This window comes from Lichenostomus cassidix, chromosome 6 (assembly GCF_008360975.1).
Source record: "Lichenostomus cassidix isolate B80296 chromosome 6, HeHo_3.0, whole genome shotgun sequence".
Taxonomy (NCBI): domain Eukaryota; kingdom Metazoa; phylum Chordata; class Aves; order Passeriformes; family Meliphagidae; genus Lichenostomus; species Lichenostomus cassidix.
Genome location: NC_139487.1, coordinates 19,794,483 through 19,818,923, shown reverse-complemented (window position 1 = coordinate 19,818,923; position 24,441 = coordinate 19,794,483). Strand labels below are relative to the sequence as shown.

Here is a 24,441-nt window from a genome sequence, read left to right as displayed (position 1 = left end):
GTGGGTTTTCCACTCAGGATCCACAAATTTGTTATTCCTTTTTTCTAAGTGAAGTGAAATATTTTCAAAAATAGTATAGCAGAAATCTCAGAAGCCCTATTCATAGTTCTGTTCTGTTGGCTTCCAGTCATGTTTTTGTGCTGTTGTTTGAAAACCTACAGTTTGCTTGTGCATACAGCTAACACATATCTCTTTCCCTTGCTGACAAGCAGTGTAGCTATTTAGTGCCTGGTTTTGGACTCTGCTGAAGTGTCTACATGCCAGTCTTCCCTAGTGCTTGCTGCCAACAACAGATTTTCCGCATCTTCTGTTAGTTGTTTTTTTCAACCTTTTCACCAAGTGTGAGGTCCTTGACATTAAAGACACCAGTGCTGGGATCTTGGCACGACATTATAACTGATTAGATTGTTTGGTATTATTTCATACCACTCACTTTTTTACTTCTAGTCATGGAATCACAAAGGTGAGAGAGGAAGATTTCCTCCTGTAGTCATGCCAGACACAGTCTCAAAGGGAAAAAACAAATGAATTTGTTCAGTCATACTTCTCTGCAGAAAAAAATTTGCCAAGGATAGATATTGCAGTGCTATAGTAGACCACCCATGTATGGAGCAGATTTGTTGGAATAAAAGTTCAGTGTATCAGGTGAAACCTGTATTAGTACATGGGGAATTTGAATTAATTGCCTGGCCAATCAATGCTTACAGAGGCTTTGTCACAGCAGAAATATTCACACACTTGAAGTATTTAGCTTTGAATTGAATTTGCTGTCCCAATACCTTTTATTGTTCATTTTGTTTGTTAACAAATTCTTCTGCTTTTTGATTGCTGCAAGGTTAGAACATCTCAGAGGATGAAAAGTTTTTTTATGGAAAAGAAATTTGAAAGGGAAGGATTATTTTTGTGGTTGTATTTTTAGCATGAATTGTAATCTATTTAGCCATAGAATGGTGAAGACCTTGATTTTAACTAGGTTGATTCAAGAGCATTCTTGCTGAGTCTGGGTCGATGCTGGCTATGGAAAGAGTTAAAGTATCTCAGTGGAAAATCAAACTCTGAAAGAACTGTGACGGGGGGAAAAGAGAACTTATTATAGAAAATGATAACGGAAAACCTTTCTTGGGTTTTTTTTTTTTTTTTTTTGGTTGTCAATTCAGATTGGTCCAAAATGGAAAGATGTTGTGACAAAGTGCATTAAGGGTCACTATCAGCCTTTGCTGCTGCTCTATGCAGATCCAAGAGGAACTCCAGTGTCAACACAAGACTTGCCCCCTCAGGTGGATTTACAGCAATATAGCAGGACTTGCTATGACAGCGAAGACTCGGGTAAGCAGAGTGGGCTCTGTGCCTTGTACCTTCATGCTGAAATGTGGTGTGTGAAATGCTTTTCTTCTTTTGAGTGTATTATTGTCGGTAGGGGTTGCTTGTTGTTGGTGATCAAGAATTCTGAAGAGGATTTCAGTGTTTCATCTGTGAACCTCTCTCTTGGTCCAAGACTGATGATTGTTTGGGTAGCAATCCTGTCCAAAAAAGTTTGGAGAAAGAAACTGTGGGTGAAAAAAAAGTGAAGGACCTGGTGTGGTGCAGATGTAGAGAGGAACAGTAACTGGTGACTTCAATAACTGAAGTTTCTGGCTTCAAAAGTTCTAAACCATCCTTAAATAGTATATTTACTGCAGGACTTGTTCTCACCAAAAATGTGAAGTGCCCTCAGGCTCAATGTTTGCAGTTATACATAAGAATGACTTCCTTCTTTAATATATCTTTTCTTCTTTAATTTCTCCACTGAGAAATGAGTATGAAACTAATATCCCATATATTATGGAATGTATAGTTCACATATGTAAAATGACCAACAGTCTTCAAACTGTCCAGACTTTTTACTTTCATGTAATGAAAGTGGAGGGAGGAGATTGCCTTTTTCACCTCTTTTAATGAGTTCAGGAATTACTGTACTTAAACTGAACCATGATGCTTCATACTTTTCAGTAGAGGATCAATGCTGGCTTCTTGAGAAGCACATTACTTTGCTTTAGATAAAAGTATTTCAGTATAAAGTTTATACTAGATAAGCTTTTGATTCATAATAGATGAAACCTGTTAATTATTTTAATGTGATAATCTTGTTGCCCTTATTAATATTTCGTACTTGAGTAATTTTTTTACTTTCCCTGAAGCAGTGTGTTTCATACTGTAGTTGTACTCAACAGTATTGAAAATGAATAATAATTTCAGTATGGTACTAATGTGTACTTTCAGTCCAAAGGATGTAGTTTAATTTTGCATATTAAAAATATTTGATAAATTTGAATTTACCAAAGAGAAAGAAAGAGGTTTTCAGAAGGAATGACACTCCCTCCCTGCTTCCAAAGGAGCAGACTTTCCCCATAATCTCTGGTGTCCTTGAATCTGAGTTGGTATCTTTGGTATTCTGTTTTTCTGTGACCCTCTGTATAGTTGCCCCGTTCTCTTTTTTTTTAGCCTTTCTTGACTTTTGTAATAGCTGAAAAAGATTGAAATTTAACATGGCTTCCTTGACATATCTTTCTTCACCAGGGAGAGAGCCTTCTATCTCGAGTGATACCAGGACAGATTCCTCTACAGACAGCTATCCTTATAAACAGGCACACCATGAGTCTGTGGTCAGTCACTTCTCCTCTGACTCCCAGGGGACAGTCATCTACAACGTGGAGAATGATGCAGCTTCACAAAGCAGCAGGGACACAGGTAGCAGATCTTTATTACCTCTGTGTGATCATTGTAATGTGTGATCATTACATCTGTGTGATCGCTGTCATTAGGTAAGATGACTGCAGTGGATTCCAGTGAAAAATACCTCTATATATACACACAACCTATAATAGAATAGTGAACAGTATTTAATATCCCAAATTTTTGATTTGTAGTGAACTGTTGGCATTCACCAAAAAGAGCATGATTTAAAGGTCTTATTGGCCTCTGTAGACTTGCATCTAGCCAGACAAGCATTTACAGATTGTTTTTTCTGTTATCCGCAATGCTGCCAGCTCTCTTTGTTACCTAATTCTGAGAGTTGGAGTCTGCACAGCCCTGTTGTAGGGTTTGGTAAGTGTTGTGTGTGCTACTTGCTTGTCTCCAGGCAGTTACTCCATTTCAGGAGTTGCAGCTATCTGGGAAAGGCTCTTTCATCACCAGAATCCCTCATACTTGGGAACTAAGGACTTTTTTGTGTAAGTGGGTGTTGGTAATATTTACTGCACTAGTGGGGAACATAAGATAATGTCCTACCTGTGCCATGGAAGCAAGTTAAGCTGGTATATGCAGTGAGAAGACAATCTGTATGTTGCTTCGGGCAGCTGAAGAATCTGTCTGAACACTCTTTAGTTGAAAAGAGGTTAACTGGAAGTCTGAAGAGTTGATCTCCTCCGTTATTCATGGCCAGTGACCACAGTCAGCCTGTTTCTGCATATAGTAACTTCTAACATCACTTCTGAAAAAATAGTGCATAAGTTAAGGTCAGACTTCTCTAGCATCAGAAATAGGATCTGCTATGTCTCATCAGAGGTCCCAGTAAGTATAATCCACACGTGAAGGTAGCCCTTTTAATGTTTTAGAAAATACTTAACGCTGTAGGGACCAGTCATAGTCTTAGGGTGTGAGAAAGAAAAGAAAGTTGGAGCAGAAATTGAGTGATGAGGAAACAAAATGTATGTTTGTCTTCAGAGTACAAAGAAGAGAAATTGAAAGTGCTAGTGGCATATTATTTAAATAGTCTGCAAAATGGCACAGAGTTTATTGGATTAGGTTCCTGCCTGCAAAACTAGCCATGCAGAAGTTAGCAGAAAAGGAGAGGAAAGGGGATGGTTGCAGACATGTAAGCATGAAGTTCAGCATGTAACCTTTTGTTCTGTCATTTTTGGTGACTTTGTCCTTTTCTTTTTCTTTCTTCTCCTATTGATTCTATCCTGTGTTATTCCCTTCAGCTTAGCCCATCTCTCCACCTAAATTCAGTTGTCCTTATCTTCCCTAATTCAGCCCTAGCTATAGTTAGTCTGTCTCCTTAGCTAGCCACTTGTCTGGGCATTTCCCCTCTTTTTTTACCTACCCACAACCTTTCCAAAAAAAGTCAGTCTGCCAACTAATACAACTGCTCAGTCATCAAATGCTGATCCGTGGGGCTATAAAGAAGCCATCCACATTGAACTGTCAAGTGAACCGTTCTGGGCAAGAGCAGGATTCTTCATTTAATGGCCATTTACCCACTACTCCAGCCCAGAAAATTATGGACCCTATCCCACATCGTCCTCTGGGGAAGGACTACCATTGGGTCATATGACCTCAGGCTGCTGGGTACTTCAGAATGGGGGCAGAAAAGTGGCTGCATAAGCCCTGTCTTTGCTCCTACCAACCTGTGCTGCTGAGAAAAATGTGCGTATTCTCGCTGCCCTATTCATGCAACTGAGATTTCAGGGGGAGGGAGTAGGGGGTCTTCTGTCTCAACCCATTTGATTTTTCATTTTCTTCTCTGACATGCTCTTAGACACACACACACAACTCCTGCAAAAACAAACTTTTCCTTTGAATATTGCTGTTTGCTTGTGAAGCCATCCCAAGTCTGGAGGATGAGGTATTTAAGTGATACATTCATCAAGAGACACCTTTTAAGCATATCATTAGATACTCAGAAGTCCTGGCTTGTTATTTTAGTGAATTTCAAAAAGTGAGTGTTAAGTGTTAGCTTATATTCTTGGGGTTTTAGTTCCTGTATTCATGCATTATGTTGGATTTAGTCTTTGTTTCAGACTATCCAAGTAAACATGACAAAGCCTGTGTCCTGCAGACCTCTGATTCTTGACATCTCCTCTGTGGCTATAAAATGTCTGATGACAATGGGACAACATTTGCAATCTTTGAAAGGAGGAGAAAATACTAGTACAAAGCTAGCAGCCCTCATTCTAAAAGGCTAAGCTGGGCTGTATGCAAACCCGAAGAAAGTGCTAGTAGCAGTAAATATTGTCAAATAGTTTCTCTTATAGTAGTTGAAGGATGCTAACCAGGCAATCTCTATGAGGTTGGAATGTTTAACTAGAGAAGTTGTGCATGCTGAAGTGAAGCACAAATCTCTTCTGTCTTGAGGGGAGCCGCTATAAGGTATAAGATAATGCTGTTCTTGGAGTTCCTAAGAGATACTTTGCAGTCCATGCTGTATAAAGGTATAAAAAAAAAAATCCTCCAAAGCACAGCCTCACATTCAGTCACCAAAATGCTATACATCTTCTATCTTCTTTGCCAACATTCCTCTTTTGCATCCTTAATTTCTTTTCTTTTGTATAGTCTGCTTGTTTCTAACGAATTTGGCCACAAAATCACTCTTTGCTTTGCAAATGAAAAGAAAAGCAAGCCTTGTGTAGCTTGCTTTTTATTGTTTGGATTCATTCCCATTCATTTATTGTAACATCTTTTTAGCAATTGTAGTTGCAGTGAATCGTTTTTTTAACTGTTAAAGGTACAATTTTATATATCAAATTTGTTTCAAATATTGTTGATTTTTTTGCTAATTTCTGGAGAAGAGAGAAGGCTCAGGAGGGCCAGCTGTGTAGTCTGAGGGCTGTTAGACTACTATTTGCTAGTACGGATTTTCATTTCCTGTCATCCTGTGCAAGGTAAAAGTTTGTGATATAAAGGCTAGAAAAAAATCGCTGTAGCTTATTCATAAATTCCCTTCTTATCCTGCATCTCTGCTTGGGACTACTCACGTGAGTAAAGCCATGTGTGTGTTTGTGCTTGCAGGTTTAGGACTGTGAATGTGTGAGAACTATAAAATTAAGCAAAGGCAATACAGAAAACCTGTGATGTCAAATAGTCTTAATTCACGTTTGATATGAGGAAATTGGGAGTAAATTGTGCTCAAGAGAAAATACTGGCACTCAGACACATAAGCTGTAGTAAGGGAATGTTGTGTGTCAGCTGATTCATGTTCATGGTTTGTGCTTGTGCTCTTAGCTTGTGGCAGATGTGAATTAGCTGGCTTGGCCCTTGAGAGCCAAGTGAGGCTTCTTCACTGTAGACTAGGCTAACTCAGATTACTTAGTGTTTGCTACAGGCAAAGATAGTGTAGATAGATAGTGCAGAGCAGCTGATGACGTGCAGTAATTTATTATTAGATGGTAACTTGTTCATGTCTTTGAGTCTTTATTGAACAGAATCATGTCTAGCAAGCTGTCCTCAGGAGTTTCATGTTCATGGTCATTAAAACTGACAGCAAGAAAGTGGTGTCCTTAGACTATTAGAAGACAAAGGAGAGTCAGCCTTTTCCTTGGCCTGTGGATAAGCTGTCATTAACCAGAGTCCTTGGAGAGGCTGTATTGCTCTTTTATGACCTTAAAAATGGAACATCCTCTCCAAGACAAAACCAAAAATTTACAGATACAAAAACTTACCCAAACTTAGCAGTTAGTGTTGGAGTGTCTGCAGCTCCTAAGGAGCACGAGAGTCCTGCTGCTCTTAGCACAGTGAACACTTGATCTGAAGGCTCTTGTCATCTCTGCTGTGTTCTTCCTTCTTCCAGGCCACCTGACTGACAGTGAGTGCAATCAGAGGCATGTTTCAAAGAAGGGCTCGCTGGCAGACCGCAAGAGGAGTTCTAGCCGGTCTCGGCGGAAAGGAGATGAGGCTCAGTCATCAGGATACCATAGTGAAGGCAAGAGATGTTACTTATTTTATATTCCAGTATCTTTCTGAATGTTTTTAATGTTCTCAGTGTGTATATACATTTCCCTCATTGTTTCTTCCATCTTTGTCTTTTTTTAGTCCTCTCTTTGCTTTATGGTGTTTTGGTTTGGTTTGGTTTGTCTGTTTGGGGACTGTTGGGGTTTTTTAATTATCATTTTCTTGTTTTGGATTGCACTTTTCAAAGTCTGCATGAAGACGCTGCAAGTAGGGCTGCTGTTTAACTGAAGTTATTTTTGTGGCTTTTTGTTGTCTCTACAAACTGCAGGAGAAACCTTGAAGGAGAAACAAGCCCCCAGAACTGCCCCCAAACCATCCAGCAGCACCAGCAGGCTGAGGGAATTTAAAGAGACAGTGAGCAATATGATCCACAGCAGACCACAGCAGATTTCTCAAACCGTCCAGACGTCCCCTCGTGGAGGAATTAGTGTGGATCAGGCAGAAACACGACCCTCAAAGAGCCTGTCTGCACACACTCGAGACTGGGAAGTGGAGAGTACCAGCAGTGAGTCTAAATCCAGTTCGTCTAACAGGTACAGGCCAACATGGAGACCCAAAAGAGAGTCTCTGAATATAGACAGCATCTTCAGTAAAGACAAGAGGAAACATTGTGGCTACACTCAGCTTAGCCCTTTCTCCGAAGAAGCAGGTAAGAGTTTGAGCAGGTTTATTTCAGAACGTGTGGGAAGTGAAATCTTGAAGGTGGAATTTAGGTCAGTGGTGAGTCATGTCTGTGAAGACTAATTCTTGTGTGGATATTCATATTGCATGTATGATAACTCTGATTTCTGTGTGCTACGTTTCCTGTCTAAGGAAGTAATAAAGGAAACGTTACCATCCAGCCTGCTTAAATGGACACAGGCTGTACTACTAAGTGTCTGAAGTACATCCTTTGGAGACCTTTTGTATTGCTCTGGTTTTTCCTCGGGCTCATCATGGTATTTTTACTTGATGGCTCAGAGTATGGTGCAGAAAGTACTTTGTGTATTAGTGCAGAGTTCTTATTGTGAGGATAAGAGCCTGGAAGCCAGTGATGATTTATCTGGAGATATTTTACAACACAGAAGCTATGCAGCATGTACATGGAGACCTTGTCCTCAGCTTTGCTGGTTTTGACAGTTGAAAAGAATGGGGAAGCATAAAGGAATATGTATAGGGAAGGTGAAGGGGAAGAAAACACAGCTCCAGGGAAGGAAGGGAGTCAAACAAGAATTAAATGGAAAGACAGTGAAATGTGTAAGGAATAATTAGAAATCCCTGAGTTTTCCTGTCCTCTATATAAGCTAGAACAAATCATAAATGGCAAAATAAGGAATGTAAAAAATGAGAGCATCTGAAATAGATATGACAGAGTACTAGAAATAAAATTGGGTATACTGTAAAATTATCTTCTACAAATACAAGTTATTATGGGGAAGAAAGGATTTTCATTCCAGACTTAATTGTTCCCTCAGGGGGAATATGGTAAGTTATACAAAAGGAGAAAGATTAGAAGATAAGTTTGTTGAACAGATTCTTGCTTAGTGTTGCTAGAAAAGCTGTAAAAGTATTGGGTTTTTCTTGTTTAATATTGCAAGTTTTACACTAAATTAAGCATGGTGCTTCTGGTTTAACCATAGTTGAGAATCTAACATCTATGAATGTTTTGCTGGTATTGAAGCTTAGGTCTTCTACCAAGCTATATTGTTTTATCTTGACAGGTAAAGAACTTCCTGAGAATGAGGTGAAGGAACACACTGTTCATGAAACAAGGTCAAGCCAGTCAAATGTCAGATACAAGCGTGGTGTGCTGGGCCGGAGCACCCAGCACCATATGGTGGATCAACATCCTCATCTAATCCAGAGAATGGAGTCTGGCTACGAAAGCAGTGAGCGCAATAGCAACAGCCCAGTTAGTCTGGACATGCCCTTGTCTGAAAGCTCAAGCACTCACAGGTAATTGCAACAAACTTCATGGTTGGGATGATGGAACTCTTGATTTCTCTTTTGTAGTGACATAATGGTAACAAAACAGTGACAAAACAGTAGTTTGAAATACAGCTTAATTGGGGCTGGGGAAAAATAGTAGGGAAATGGGCGCCTGTTCTTTTCAGTGTATTGATAATTTACTGCTAGTGAGAAGAGAAAAAAAGTGGGGCTCAGTTGAACGAGAAATGTTATCTGAAGTGATGCATCTGAAATAGTTGTACCCTTAGTCTGTGCTTTAAAAGCTTGTACTTTGAGTAGCTCATAGTCCTTTTTGTTTCAATTAAACCACTGATTCATAGATACCTTATACAAAAATGAGAAATCAATAGTCTTGTATAGAAGTCTTTGTTTTCAGACATACTTGCAATATTTGTATGTAAAAAAAATAGCACAATGTGTTTCTTTCCATGATTTGGGAAGCTTCAGGTAACCACAAACTGGCGCTCTTCATGGCCAGAATTTTCGATTTTCAGCTGTAAGAATCTGTTATGAACAACTCCTGGACCATAGTTTTAATATGAATTGCATAATCTTATGGAGGAGAATAGAATTACTGTCCTCCTTGTTAATTTCCTTTTTTCCTGTTTCTCCTACGATTTTCTTATGGTAAACTTCTTTTAAAATGAAATTGAAATGCAAGTATATGTTTGTGTGGATACAAAAAAGGTAGATACAATTTCTCCTGGAGAGATTAGCAAATGATAAAATATAATTACTCTCTTCTTGGAGGGATGTTCATCTGAAGCGAGCAAGTGGCATTGTTCCCGCTTGGCGTAACATCCCGAAGTCTCACAGTAGCAGCATCTTAGAAGTGGAGTCTGCTTCATCAATTGGGAGCTGGACAAACAGCCCCCACACCATTGGAAATGGTAAGATACACTTTGTGGGGTGGTTACACAGGGTAGATTGTATTGGAGTTGTTCTTTACTTTCTGGATATTTATGTTCACGGGGAAATTACAAGGAAAGGGAAATTTTGAGGAACATAACAGTTTTACAAGAAATGATTATAAGATTTACCAAAGGGGATTGCAAAAACTTTGTTGGAATATTCCTTTGATCATGCTGTTCTGGCATCTCTTTTGTGTATTGACTTACCTGATAAAATAAAGCTATTTTTCCAATTCTTTCTTATAATTCAGTATTCTGCCATCAGTCAAAAATACCCTCCCAAGCGTAACTATAACTTAATAGAGTCCTGAAAACAAGCCTGTAATTCAAGACAAAATTCAAAGCTGTCAGAACTGTGAATGTTTTTTTACGAGATGTTTGGGCTAAGGCTAAGCTTTTCTGCTTATGTATCGTTCTAAGAAATCCTTTATTCCGGAGAGTCTGGGGAAGGGAAAGGCAGGAGGGGAGATACTTTCTGAATACTGATAATAGTTGAACTGAGAATGACAATTGATGGATTTCTGTTGTGTAGGATATTGAAATGCTTTATGTTCCTCCCATTTTCATCCACTTTATGCAGTTGGATGAAAAACATCTTACTTGGAATCCATTTAACTTTTGAAAGCTAGTGATCTGGCTAATTTGACATAGCATTATTTACAACTTATAAACACAGTAAGAAGCTTCAAGATTTGATCATCAGCTTAGGGTTATTTTTTCCAATGATTCTCTCTGTTCCATATGTTGTTTTCCTGGGTCAGTGAATCCAGGGATGGGTTGTGCTGCGGGGGAGCTTGAAGCACTACTGTATTGGGTGGGGTTTTATAAGTAAAATTTAACAAAGGAAGATTTATGTTCTGCAATTCTATGGTCTTTGCTTTGTCAGACTGTTATTTTCTAATGTTAATTTTATTCTCCATTAATACTTTTTTATTGTTTAAGGGATACTTTAAGAGATGTAGCTATCAAAAAAGTTTGGTTGGTTGGTTTGTTTTGAAGGTGGAGACATCTTTGTTCCTTTAAAGAGTGAGCTGGATGAATTGCAAGAAGAGGTGGCAAGGAGAGCCCATGAGCAAGAACTACGCAGAAAGAGAGAAAAGGAAATGGAGGCAGCAATGGGCTTTAATCCCCGTCCCAGCAGGTTCATGGATCTAGATGAACTGCAGAATCAGGGTAACCTTTTGAATGCAGTATATTTTGCAAGGTGGTAGTGCTGAACTTTTCTGAACCTTTGAATGTCCTTTCCTGTTTTAATTCTTTGTGTGTCTCACCGCATCCACCCCCATTACAATTTTGTACCTTCAGGTAGTAAAATACCATCCATTTCAAACCTGGAGAAAATGAAAAAACTGCTTGGTATTTTGACCAAATTTCTTGTTAAATGAGAAAAAAAAGTAATGTAGAGGTATTCTTAATATATCTGCATCTTTCTATTTTTACAGTGATATACACTGTATTGATGGGTAGATTTAGCTGTAAGCCTTTAAAGCGGCATCTTGAAATGAGCAGGGCTGTTTGCACCTTTCGGGCATCTTAGCTCCACCCATAGCAGAGGTTGTTTATATAAACCATTGTTCTATTTCTGATTGATTTTAGTACCTTCACAGCCCTAAGCAATTCTGCTTGTTCCTGCCTGGCTGTGTACCCGCAGCACAGGCATGGGATCACATACTCTGGCTGGATCTAATTGAAAATGTGAGCTGGGTTTAGGTTGCATATCTTTTCTAGGGAAAAAGAATAAAAAAAAAATAAATTAAAAGCCAAGTACTAAGTTTGATTGTCTTTTCCATGACTCCTCATCTTTCTGTCAGGAGATGGCAGCAGAAGAGGTTTAATTGGAAGGATGCAGCTGTAGCAGAAGGAACATGACAGGATTCACATGCGATACCTTTGTTTTAGCCCTAAATCTCCATCAGCCAGTAAGGGGATTCAAGAGAAAGGTGGGATAAGGCACACTGACCCAGTCAAGAGCGAACCCTGAAACATGCTGGAACACTTAACTGGGGGTCAGTGGAGGGTAAGCAGAGCCAGGAACGGTGTAGTGAACACATGGGCTCTGCTCCAGCAAATGTATGCATGATCAGGGCAATCCTACTGTGACATCCTGTGTTGCCAGGCCTCCTGGCATCCCAATACTGCTTCCTCCAACCTGATGTAGAAAAGAGTTGAGGTTGCTGGTTTGCTGTTCAAGGAGAGGAAGGAGAGGGGCAGCCCACAGCAGTGCCCATTCTGGACACAATCCTGAGGGTGCTCTGCAGCCTACAACCATGCCAATTGCTCAGCAGCCAGAATGGCACTGTGCCAATAGCTGCTGAATAATATGATCTCCGTGAAAATGTCTCATTGGGAATATTTGTGTAATTTTTGCTGACCATCAGTTATGCTTTACAGTCCTACTATGGCCTGCTGGTAACCAGGAGAAAAATTCTGATATACCAGAGTAGATTATATCTTTTTTATTAGTGTAGTGTTTGCTTTTGTAACATAAATGCTAATGATTTAAAAATTGAAAAGTAAACCTCTATTGCTGAGCATGTTGTATTCTCTGCTTCTCCTGCATGAAAGAAAATAGCATCTTCTCCAATACATTACCTCTGTTTTTGATCTCTTCTGTTGGTTGATAGAAGCAAAGATTGTTTAGTTTTTCTTTGTTACAAAGAAAGTAAACTAGACTAATGCTGAATCAAAAAAGAATTCAGTGAAATGTTTGAGGAGTTCAGATACATTTACTTGAGACATGGGCAAGTCTGTTTATTCATTTGAAGTCTTTCCCCATCCCAGTCAGAGATACAATAGGTTAACATTGACTGCTTGACTGCCTGGAAGGCTTGCTTGAATGCAGAGCACCAGAACACTTGTGACTCATTTTCCCCTCAAGTAAACTGCTAAATTCATGCAAAGAAAGCTAACTTTAGTGTTCTGCGCTTGATTACAAGCCTCAGTTGTCTTGATTTTGAAACTGAATATGCTGCGTGATTAACTCACTGCTCTAACAACTCTCATTTCTCTCTCCAGTACTAGCTTTTCATGCAGGTTCTTTGGGGTTTATGGTAAAAGAGTTTGTATTTACATCTGTGCACAAGGGTGTTGGGGATCAGGTCAGACCACAGCATGTTATGCAAATTGAGAGAATGTAATTTATTGTTGGCTGATAAAGATACTTATGTTCTTACCACAGTGACAGAGACATTCCATTAAAAAGACCCACCCCTAAACAAAGTAAAAAGTCAAGTTTTATTTTCTGTTTTCCCTGCCTCATTTGAATGTTTACATTTTAGTGCATAATTTGCATAAAGCCTAATGGGTGACACCAAATAGTTGAGGCATTTCTTCCTCAGAAATGGATGTTGTGATGCCAGGACACAGGGGATTTTTGTGTCCAAAGCTGATTTATCCTTCTCCAACGCTGTTCTATAAATTTTTGCAATAAGAATTCTTGACACTTGTCACTTCCTTCTCAGCTTCATACACATTGTTTTTCAAGCTGCAAGACTGTTGAGGTTTTGTATTCTGTATGTTACTTACAGCAGTTAAGTCTATGCACTGAACTCAGTTATGGAAATATTTCATGCAGGTATTTATGTTCACACTCAAGTCCGAGTTTTCTTCCCCAGACTCGTTGTTTGTTTGTTTCTGTTTTGATGAAGAAGAGACAGATGGGTTTTGTCAGGAAACTTAACATAAAATGAAAAAATCCCCATCTGCTGTACTTCTTTTACTAATTCATTTTGGTTTAGATTTGATTCTAAATTTAGTTTAATTCCTACTCGACAGAAGTCATTTGAACTGACTCTGTGATATGTCTGTACCATCTTTTGTACTGATTTAAGGTGTTGAAGATAGGAGAATAAGCCAATACAACTCTCTCAACTAAAGGAAATTTGAGGGAAAAAAATTGTTTCACATTGTTTTATTGTGTGGATGTCAAGCACATCAGGGTGCTCAAGATGTACTTCTGCTTAGGGAAGGTTAGGTGGTGCAGTCTGGGATGTGCGCAGCCTCTGTGAGAATCCGTATGTGGAACGATTTGGCCATCACAAATGGGATGAGGGTAAGTGAGGGTTCTGCAATGAATGAAACCAAAATGAAGGGTGCTGCCCATTTGCAGGGAGGAGTGATGGCTTTGAGAAGTCGATGCAGGAGGCAGACTCAATCTTTGAAGAGTCCCTGAATCAGGAGCAGAAGGGAGATTGTGCTGCAGCTTTGGCTCTCTGTAACGAAGCTATATGTAAGTAACCTTAACCGCCTGAGCTACTGCGCTTTGACTGTGTACTAATACAGAATAGAGTCTGAAATGCTACATCACATTAAGTGGTCAGGTAGTAATATGGGGGTCCAGCTGGTCTTTAGGAACATGCAGGTAGACAGAATTTATCAGTTTTATAGGCGTTCCCATTTGGGGGTTTTAGTCCTATTGTTCTTCATCTCTGTTTTTTCATGTTTGCATTCATTTTGTTGTTCTCTCCAGTGCTAAAGTAGTAATAGCACTGGGGTGCTGATGTGCCCTTTTTGGTGCTAAATGCTATGTTTCAGCAAGCACCTAGTAGGTGGTTCCCCTTGCCACTTGGTCCTCACCATTTTTCCCCGTTCGTCAAGCTGAATTGCAAAGGCCATTAAGCTCCCCTGTTTTTCATGGAGGGTCTAGCATAGGAAGAAAATGGTAACCCACTCTTGAGTCCTCTGTATTAGCAGAAGTGAACTATGCTGTATTTTAACTTTCATGAAGAAAAAAGCATTAGTACATCGAAGTGCTTAAATGCATTGTGACCTTTGAGAATGTGTGCTATGTGATTTCATTTTATTTTTGGTGTTTTTTCATTATGACTGGCTGGCTGTCTCACCCCATGCTCCCCTCTGTCTGTGTAGAATGGCTGCAGACAGGGTGGGTAGCTCCTGTGCCATTTGCATTTAGAAACTGGCTTTTATGGACTGCAGAATAAAGGGTGCAGCATATAGCTGTGGTGGTAGCTCTATTAGCTTCCATTCCAGCAAGGAACCTCAAATCCCAGCTGGGTATTCCTGCACTCTGTAAAGGGAGTCCCAAATATGGAGGATGCAGGAGAAGAGTAGATGACAGAATGAAACATCATTGTGGTAGGGTTGGAAAGAGCCTGTGTGAAGCGATGAAAAACTGAGCTAAAACAAGAATATTTTTTAAATTTTATTTTGGTTTAGTTTCAATTAATGTGTTTGTACACCTGGCTAAGCTGAATGTGCATTAATGGAAACAATAGCATCCTTGTGAATTCTTTTGTGGCAGTATTTGCATGGTCCATGTTTTTTGTTCCTGCTGCATCTTTTTTCTTTTTTTGTTTCTTTTTCAATTTTATTCCTTTTTTCTGTTTGTTTTCTGCTATGTTTTCTTTTGCATTTTAGCTAAACTAAGACTTGCCATGCATGATGCCAGCGCTAGCACTCACAGCAGAGCCCTAGTCGATAAGAAGCTGCAAATCAGTATCCGAAAAGCCCGGAGCCTCCAGGATCGCATGCAGCACCAACAGCCACCGCAGCCGCTGCCTCCTCCAGCCTGCCACCCACCCCAGGGCGGCACCATGGCCCAGTCTACAAGGTAGTGCGAGTACCTCACCTAGCCCCAGCTCTGGGCTGCATCTGCAAGCAGTGCAGTCTGGAAAGACATAGCAAACTATGTATATTTCCCCGGATAGTCCAAGTCCTACTGTGTGTTACACCCTCTTCTTTTCTTCTCTAGATTAAATCCCATTGTAAAACAGTCAATTACCCCATTTTCCTCCTCTCCACCACCCTTTCCCTCAGTCTTTATAGAATAGTCCAATGTGCACGTGTTTAAAATGTGATCTGTGACAGAGAATTGTAGCAGTCAGTGCCTGGCAGCATCGATGTCTCATGCACTAAGGGAAAATATACAACACACAATAATCTGGCTAAAAAAGTGGGGTTGTATTAGGATGAAATGTGACTGTTCATAATCAGGAACAGTTTCAGGACTTGGTCAGTAAAAGACTGTAGTACAGTAAAAATCTTGGTATAGTTGCTTTTATGTTGGAAACATTGACCACTATGTTTAGCGCTCTGTAGTTTGAAAACTGTCAAGTACACTGATCTTTTCTTTCTAGTCCACTTCTCTAGGGGTGCACTGGTACAACTCTTGAATCCAGATCCTGATCCTGTCACCTTGACTACTCCATCATTCTTCATTTTCTTTCTGTGCTTCCCAGCATCCCGTAGCCTGGCTTACAAGCCCTCCTCAGTGTCTCTTCATGGTCTTTTCTTCCATACTGACTTTAACTACAGCATAATTAACTCTCTGCTATAACTGATCCTTTCTTCCTACCCTCTTTAGCATGCAGCTTAATCCTTCTTTCTTCCCATGCCATTCCCTCCTAGCACTAGACCATCCCTTTCGAATTTCTAGGCTATTTCTTGAACTGTTACTTTTTTTCCCCCTTTCCCCTTTCTTAACATGTTGTATTATCAGAAGCTTAGATAAAACCTCGGATGAGAATCTTTCTCCTATTCCATTCTGTAAAATGCCATGTACAGCTTTATACAAACCCGGTTAATTTGCACACCTGTCAGGCTATAGTTCATAATGTTCTTTTCTTTTCTTGCAGTACCTGAATTAGATGTAATGAAACTGATCTTTTTGTCAATCAGGGGTCCATTATATCCTCTTTTACTGGAGAAATGCAGAGCTCAAATTAGGCGTTTTGTCAGATTCTAAGAAAATGAAAGGCACTTTCTTGACTAGTTTTGCTAATGCTAGATTTGCTCACTGCTGCTCTGTGAAAAGAGCATTACTTTTGCGATAAAGTTATATCCAACCAAATGTTAATATTTCAGCCAATGAAAAAAAAACCCTATTCATAGCTAGAGATCTGTACTCCAGCTTTGATGTAAATAACATAGTTGACAGTGTTAAGTTTGCAATTCCTCATACATAGTGTTGTATTTCTATACACTTCGACTAGGTCTTCATGGTACCTTTTATTCCATGCATCTCAAGGAAGAAACAAAGCTCTGATCTTCCAGTTGCCTAAAGTTTTCTGCTGGAGCTGATGTAGCCTGTGATTTTCTCCTAGGCAATCGACTTCGTACTGTTTGTCCTGTTTGTATATTACAATGCTAACTAAATGCAGAAAAATGCCAGGGACATACATGACCCAAGAATATAACTGTCTTGCATCGGTACATAAAAGAATGAACATTATTTTCTCACAGTATGCTTAGGATACAAATTATTGCAGAATAATAGTTACATATTTAACTTGAACTTTATTTAATGTTTTGGATAAATGTCTCAAAAATGAGAATATAAAGATAGGAGAAAAATTTCAACCTGTTCCTTCCATTTGTCCAGTCATTCTTCATAAAGTTGCCTGGAGAGAGGGGACCTTACAGAAATACTGTCAATTCATGTTCATATTACAAACATGTCCAATATATTTTAAAAGATATCTAAGATGTTGCTGTTGAAAACAATTATTTTCTTTTATATAAACGTTATTATTACAGTTATCCCTACTCTCATACTCTGGTTGAAATGCCTCTGGTGCTGTACAAGAATACTTCATGTAGAGCCTAATTGTAGCAAAATACTCTTAAAAATATGAAATGGGTTCAGTTAGATTGTTAGAGTAGGAAAACAAAGTTAGAAGCAAAGGATTAGCATGTATGTGTCTATGCAAAATCTCCATATAATAAATAAATGCAAAATCTTCATCAGAATACAGTGAGCAAAGAAAAGTGTGTTGAGCTGTATATCACCTAATGCAAGGTCTGTACCCTAGGAATAAACCTAAGCAATGTCTACTGCTAATAATTTACTCTTCTGTGTGTTTTAGTGAACAGACTGGCCCGCTCCAAGTACTGCTGAGCCAGGAGGTACCACTGGAACCCAACAAAGAAGTGGAATTTGGGTCCAGTTCTTTCTTCCACCCACCTGCTTCCTGCCATGAATTGCACTCATCATTATATCCAGAGTCTTCCTCCTTGCCCCCTTCTGAAAGCAATCCATCCAAAAGGATCTCTCCAAACTTCCAGTCTGCTTCTGCTGATTTTCATGACCAAGTTCCCTCTTTTCCCTATAGGCAAGGGTTGGCAGAGAGGTCTGCAAGAACTGAGAATGATGCCCGCAATAGTGGGGAATTTGCTGACACCACAGCCACAGGGCCAAAGGACTATAGGGAATGCTGCAGTAGTAGCAAGTTAGAAGAGGTTCATAACATAATGCCTATTCTCACAGCTCAGTACAAATCCAAGGCTAACACAGTAAACTCTGGGTCTTTGCCTACACTGTTTCCATGTCCACATCCACCACAAGCAGCATCTCCTGGAAAGGACAGCCAGCACAGTCCTTGTTCCAAACTTGCAAGCTCTCCAGTGCGGCCCAACATTGATCATTTAGGGGCCTATCATGCAATGACCCCTGCAACTTCATCCCCTACACAGCAGTGCTCCTTGGATCCTTTGCAGAAAAATAAGTACTCCAGAGCAAACAGCCAGGAGATTTTATTACCCTCACAGGGTGAATATGGCACAGCAGAAAGTTGTAAATCTGAGGCTTGTAGTACAAAGGGACATGTTCGCTCCTTGGCAGAGCAGTTTCAGAAAATGCATGCAGTCTCCCAGAGAAAAGGTACTCATGAAAAAGACTGGATTACCGCAGTGTGTCAGGATGAGAAGTCTCCAAAGTTAACACAAAAATCTTTCATCAACCATTCATCTTCTGGTTACAGACAGCTAATCCATCAAAACCAAGAAAACAAAAACCAGTCTTCTGAAAAATTACACTCAACTGTGGATATTAGGGATGGGGTAGTTTCTTTGAAGGGTTTTAGTGCCCAACATGTTGCTTCTATGAGTTTTTGTTCTCACAGTGAAGAACTGTGTAGAAGAGGTGGACAGAATATAGCAGACCCTGCACCCTACGTGGAAAGGCACAGTCATGATGGAGGAATGAAGGAGGTGGATGATGGAGCTGCTAGTAGCATGGTTGCCTCTATGCCTGTGGACCGTTGGGTGAATAATGTTACTAGGTATTACAGTTCTCAGAAGGCTAATAAGAATACTGAATGGCTTCCTGTACCTGGGAGGAGTCCACTCCTTTCTGATCAGAGAGCAGTTGGAGATGACTTGAGCAGGATCCCAGTACATCTGCATCCACAGTGGAATCAAGACACAGAACAGGAGCTCTCAGAACTGGAATCCCTCTATCAGACTAGTCTGCAGGCATCTCAGGCCACTAGGCCTTTCTTGGGAAGACAGGACAGTGCTAGGTATCCATTTGACCAATCAGGTAAGAATGATGAAGTTGTTTTTCTTGGTTGGCCTGCCTATGTACTCCAACATAGGTGAGGATGCATTTTCCAGTCAATTTAGTTAAATGGGCATTAATTTGTGCACAGATGCAGAAAAATTCAGGTTGTAGACTCTGGAAACATTCCAGCTAACTAGAGAAAGCAGTGTGATAGCACTGCCTGGGGAGGCTGCAGAGTGGCTGTTGATCTTGGCAGATGGGGAGCAACATCTGTTAAGAGTTACACAGAAATAATAGATCCTGTTTTCAAGTAGGGAGCTAGCTGGTTATGTCACTCATTTTGCTGTTTGAAAATCATACATCACCTCTGGAATTTATTAAACTGTTTCTATGCCTGATGTTAACATTCTCCACATCAGTCAATTTTAACTGATTGTATTGTAATTGAGAATTTAATCTGTACGTGGTTGAGGGGAATAACTTTTAAAAGTGTTTCCAGATCTATGAGAGTTCAACCTGGGTTTTGATAAAAACTACCTGCTTTAAGTTAAATTGTGGAAAATGACTTGTGAAAGCAGCACTGAGGGTATATGACCTGCACTAAGATACATGAGACCTTGTGGATTAGTTGGTGCCAAAAGAAAACGAACATACTCTGTTGGTGAGGATATCCAGCTGTTGCTGGAGACATTCAATTAGAGTCTGATGACAGGAGCCTGGTTCCAGTTAAGCTGATCTAATCTCCTGCCTGAGATAAGGCAACCTTGTTTCTCTGCTTCACAAGTGAAGCAAATTTCTTTATAATTTGTGTATTAGCATTAAGGCTATGAATTTTCTGGTTAAATACAAGGCAGCCTGAAATTGGATGGGTATCAAAGTGTCACAGATACAGTTATACACATATGATAGATATTGCAATGCATACACAGGACAGGTTTTCCCCTGCCCTGCACCCATGGAGGTGGAGCCTCCATTATTCCTGACAATGTCAGACCTGGCTGTGACCAGAGTGAGTACTGCAGTAAACTCTTGAACAGATTTTTGTTTAACAGCTTGAGTTTTCTCTGGAACTCTCATGTCTTGCAGTCCACTCACAGACCAGTTAAGACATCTAAATGTTACCATTTACCATCTGACCTCACAACTTTGCAGATACTCTCTTGCATGGGCTTAAATCAGAATGTCTTATATGTTCCTACTTAGCTGACTGATTTTGGAAAGTCCTTCTAGAAATCTCCCAGGATAAAGCTCTATTGCTTTAGTGTTAGCTGGAGTTTCAGAGTTCTATCATCACATGACCCATTTCTTATGCTGACTTTTCTTGCCTATTTTCCTATCACATATGTGAGGGATATGAGATACAGATATTCTTCTAAAGTGAAGTTTGTGTTTGAGATCTGGTTTGCTGTAACTTTCAGTTGTTCCTTCCTACGTTCTGCAAATTCTGCATAAAACTGAAAAGTTTGAACCACTGCATCTGCTGTGATGAACTGCATGAAAATCACCTGAGTTAGCTCTAGGACAGCTTTTTCTTTCTTTTGACTTGGATTACCTATTCATTTGCAAATGCTGCTGAAACTGACCCATATCAACTGGTTTTGTCAGATCTTTGCATTCAGAATCACGGTGAAAATGCCTCCGTTTCATTATGGGGGCTTTACAACAGAGTTAAAGCCAAGACTTGCTTCTCCAAATGCAGCCACCTCAATGCAGAAAAGGTGTCATTAGCATATCATCTTTCTTCCTTGATAGAGGAACTCCCTGTGACCAGTTTTATTAGGCCATTGGTCTGTCTATTCCATGAGAAATTTTAGGATTATAACAGGTTGATGGGGATTGCACTGAAATGAAGTAATTGTAGGGATCCTAGTTAAAAGTAACACCTTTAACTATTTAACTAGCACAACAAATGGCTGAGAAACCGTAGCATTGGATGGGAAGGAGCAGGTGAATGTGTGGGGAACCTGAGGCTGACTTGTTTATCCCAAGTAACTTCAGGTAACTTACTTCTGGTAGCTGATTTTCTGTCCCTTTGGGCCCTCTAAACAGTCTCATCTCTTCATTAGGCAAACGTTGGTGTGCACTTAAATCCTTTAAATCTTAAATAGTTCAAATAACTGCTGCCCTGAAGCCTGCAGAAGGGCCACAGAAGTAGGCATAGGGTCCTGATAGACTGTCTCCCCTTGAAATGTTGGTGTTAGCTGATGTATTTATGTTCCAAGGATCTCTGACTTCTTGTTCTGTGTGTATAGTCCTTCTGTCTTTGCTGGAGTCAGACCTAAGATAGTCAGAAATGTGTCATAACATGCAATCAGGTGTTGAATTTAATCATAGTGTTTTCGTTGCCAGTGTCTGTGAACCTGAATGTGAGGAAGCTGCCTGCTACAGCTGGCATGGGTCTCTCGAAAACCCCAACAGCGGAGATCGAGCGCAGTCTGTGTGGATCCACTGTCTCTTCTGTCTCCGAGGTGACATTTTGTTACTTAAGATGTGCTAGAGGGGGAAGGGCTCTGCCTGTGCAAGAAAGAATTTATGGTGGGACAAGTGAAATACATTAGGAAAAAATACTGGGATCATTGATATTAATGTTAGAGAGAATTTTAAGTGCAGTCTAGCGCAGGATTAACTAGCTAAAATATGAGTGGCTCATGCTACATGCAACTTGCATGCAGTCAAATTATCTAAATCCTGGCTTGGAGGAACACACCCCTAAAAACTAAGCTCTAGTCTCTTTGAACTTAGTGGCACAAACTCCCTTGCATCACAGCTGATGATAACTGCTTCTTAATGTTACCACTTGCAGAGGCACAGGCTTTTTTTTTTCCCCACTGTGTCACTACATATTTTTTAAGTGGGGGATAATTTGGTATTTGCTGCAGTTGGTAGTTAGTCACCTCAGAGTGGGAGAAGATTTTTTTTTTTCCCCTGGGTAGAAACTGTTTAAATAACTGACAGTTACATATCAATGCCTGTATATGAAGACATGAAAGTATTTTCAAGGGGAAATGACATTTCCTGTAATATCTCTGTACCTGTTAAATGGAGTTCAAAGTCTGTTCCTTTATAGAACAAAGGAAAGGAAAAATGGAATAAACATTTCCCTTGCTGTCATAAGATTGACAAGCTTCCAGCATTTATCAAATAATCCTAGAATTTTTTTTTTTTTTTTTTGATTCTGACATGACTGTAGTACTTTATCATGAGATGACTGTCAGCTGCAGCCATGATTATCTCTCCAGGGGCAGTGGTGCTTGTAGCAGCAGTCAGTCCTTTAGGTAGATTCATCCCACTAGAGACATTTTGTCCTGGCTTTAGATACTTATAAAAGAACAAATCTCATTTAGACAAATAAATTAATGTATATTTACTAATGGAAGAAGGACTATAAGGAATAATATTTTTAATCAGCAGATCCAAACAGACTCATTTATCTTAAGTTTTCAAAGTAGTACCTGAATCAAGGATTTCAAGAAAGAAAAGGTCATTAAATACCATTGAAGTATGCTCCGTTCTAGTTCTATGCATCCATTCCCTATAATTATTGTACAAAATTGATTTAATGAAGAACCTTGTCTGAACTGTGTAATATTGTTTGCAGGTCACATATACCAGAGAACATAGCAGGGAACCAGAAGAGGAGGAAATATACAGTGCAGAGAATTTCCGTCGCATTGCTCGCAGTCTCAGTGGGACAGTTATCTCAAACAGAGAAGAGACCTTGGTCTCTTCTCACAGTTTTGTAAGTAGAATGATGTGCAGCTTTCCAAAGAGCTATCATCTGTCTGTAAGGTTGATGTTTTCTCTGTCTGCATTTAGTAGTTAACAGACAAGACAGAAGACAACTCAGTGATAAGCCATGATAAAAGTTTGTCTTTTTTGTTCTCTCTTTGGAAGACTAATGAACTTTTATATAAGTAACAAAGCCCTTTTCTTCAGGTGTTATTGCAGAGTACTGGCTGCTGCAGCTGGTAGGCATGTCAGCTAACATTACTTGCCAGTATGCAAAAATACTCAGAATAAACATTTTTTTCAGTTGACCTAAAGTATTTTAAATAAAGTTTCTCATACACCTATAATTTAAAAAAAACCACCAATACCAGTCTGAAAGTTTCTGCTCTTTTGTGAGTATATTAAGCAAGTAGCATTTTTAGAGAGTAAAAGTGAAAATTAAAGAGGAGGCATTTCAAAACTTGGTGCATAACATGCAGACAGTTACATGGTTGCATAACATGCAGAAAATAACGAAAAGTAAAGAGATTTATCTTTCCTTTGTCCTCTTTGTTAAGTAGTCTTAGATGCAATTTAAAAGTGTCAGAAGAACAGTAACAGAGTGTTTAGCAACATAGCTAGATAAAATTTCAAGTTTTGGTTTGGACTGAATTTTTTGCAAACTGTACTTAAGTTTTTATTTATAACCAGCTGGGTAATAGGTGTAGAAAAGTCTCAGTTACAAAGTCACTCATTTAGACAGGTTGGTCCAATTGCAGCTTTCTGCTGTGTGCCATAAACTAAGTAAATGTCAACTTTGGAGAGCTTGCTCCTCAGCGTGCTTTAGTTAAGGGCTCTAATACGTACCTGGAGGTGCTGGCAGAAGCAATTAAAAACCTCTAGCTGTCTCTCTCTGCTGTGGTTTTTATCCCCACAACACAAGCAGCCAATAGGATGATTGTCTGTTACTACTCTTCAAGTTAGGCACTGGGCTCAAGGCTGTGATGGTTTGTTGTTATGCTATTCAGCCCCTGCTTTTTGGGGTAGGTATCTCCTAATAGAGGGAAAGGTACAACACAGGTCAGTACTTCAGCTGTGAAAGGTGCATCTGCTCATAGTGGAATCAGAGCTTTCAGTAAAGCCTGCTAGAAAATAGAAAGGAAGAATCAGCTATACTCTATTTCATGGCTTGTGTAGCATACCATTTCCAATGCTGACTGGCCTGACGTTGTTTTGTGTACTCAATTTGTCAACCAAACCTCCAGGAGTGGTTTGTGTTTGTTTTGGCTTTTTGGTATAATTCCAGTCTAATGATCCTAAGTAGCCCACCACTTCAGTAAGAGCCTTACTGGATTGATGCAGTTTTTATTTGTCTGTCTTTTTCACACACAGATGCATGTTTTTGTTCCAGTGACTCATCCCTTTCTTCCTTGGATCAACACCACCTTTGCTTGATTCAACCCAACTCTGTGTTTACTCATCATTTTATGTTCTGTTCTTCTCCTTTCTCATTTTATAAAAGGAAGCACCAAATACGAGGAAAATGCCAGTGGACACCAGCCACCGTTCTTCCAGCTCCACTTCCCTTCCTTTCCCCCATGATCCTCCTGTGTTTCCCTTTGATCCCCAGCACAACCCAAACCAGGTGCAGCACCCACCCCATGATGTACTGATGCCCAGCATGGTGGGCAAGACACGTAAACTGTCAGGTAATAATCACAGGACTTTTCATCCTTCTTCGTGATCAGAATTATTGCTGAAATACAGCTCCTCAGTTCTTGTCTTTCATAATGGAGTTTTCACCATCTGCCTGAATTCCTCCAGAAATCTGGAAGGACACATCACTTTTCTTCTTCTCTGCCCTTTGGAATTTTTCTGTGGTTCTGTGCTAAATGTGCGTAACCAAAGCCAATAACCTTTATGGAAACT

The 24,441-nt window shown here is 39.8% G+C and overlaps 1 protein-coding gene across 10 annotated transcripts in view; it reads left to right on the top strand.

Annotated features, from left to right (window-relative positions):
* Window positions 1-24,441, top strand: part of USP54 (ubiquitin specific peptidase 54) — a 99,387-nt gene that overhangs the window by 73,039 nt on the left and 1,907 nt on the right. For 7 of the 10 annotated variants that reach the window (XM_085065525.1, XM_085065524.1, XM_085065526.1 and 4 more), the window contains 13 exons: window positions 1,158-1,326; window positions 2,557-2,727; window positions 6,548-6,679; window positions 6,977-7,357; window positions 8,409-8,643; window positions 9,406-9,545; window positions 10,566-10,739; window positions 13,675-13,794; window positions 14,943-15,135; window positions 17,390-18,843; window positions 21,154-21,272; window positions 22,403-22,543; window positions 24,035-24,221. In XM_085065525.1, coding sequence (XP_084921651.1) covers window positions 1,158-1,326; window positions 2,557-2,727; window positions 6,548-6,679; window positions 6,977-7,357; window positions 8,409-8,643; window positions 9,406-9,545; window positions 10,566-10,739; window positions 13,675-13,794; window positions 14,943-15,135; window positions 17,390-18,843; window positions 21,154-21,272; window positions 22,403-22,543; window positions 24,035-24,221 — 3,616 coding nt within the window. The remainder of the gene's footprint in view (window positions 1-1,157; window positions 1,327-2,556; window positions 2,728-6,547; window positions 6,680-6,976; window positions 7,358-8,408; window positions 8,644-9,405; window positions 9,546-10,565; window positions 10,740-13,674; window positions 13,795-14,942; window positions 15,136-17,389; window positions 18,844-21,153; window positions 21,273-22,402; window positions 22,544-24,034; window positions 24,222-24,441) is intronic. The other 3 variants (XM_085065530.1, XM_085065529.1, XM_085065532.1) reach the window with 3 other exon arrangements.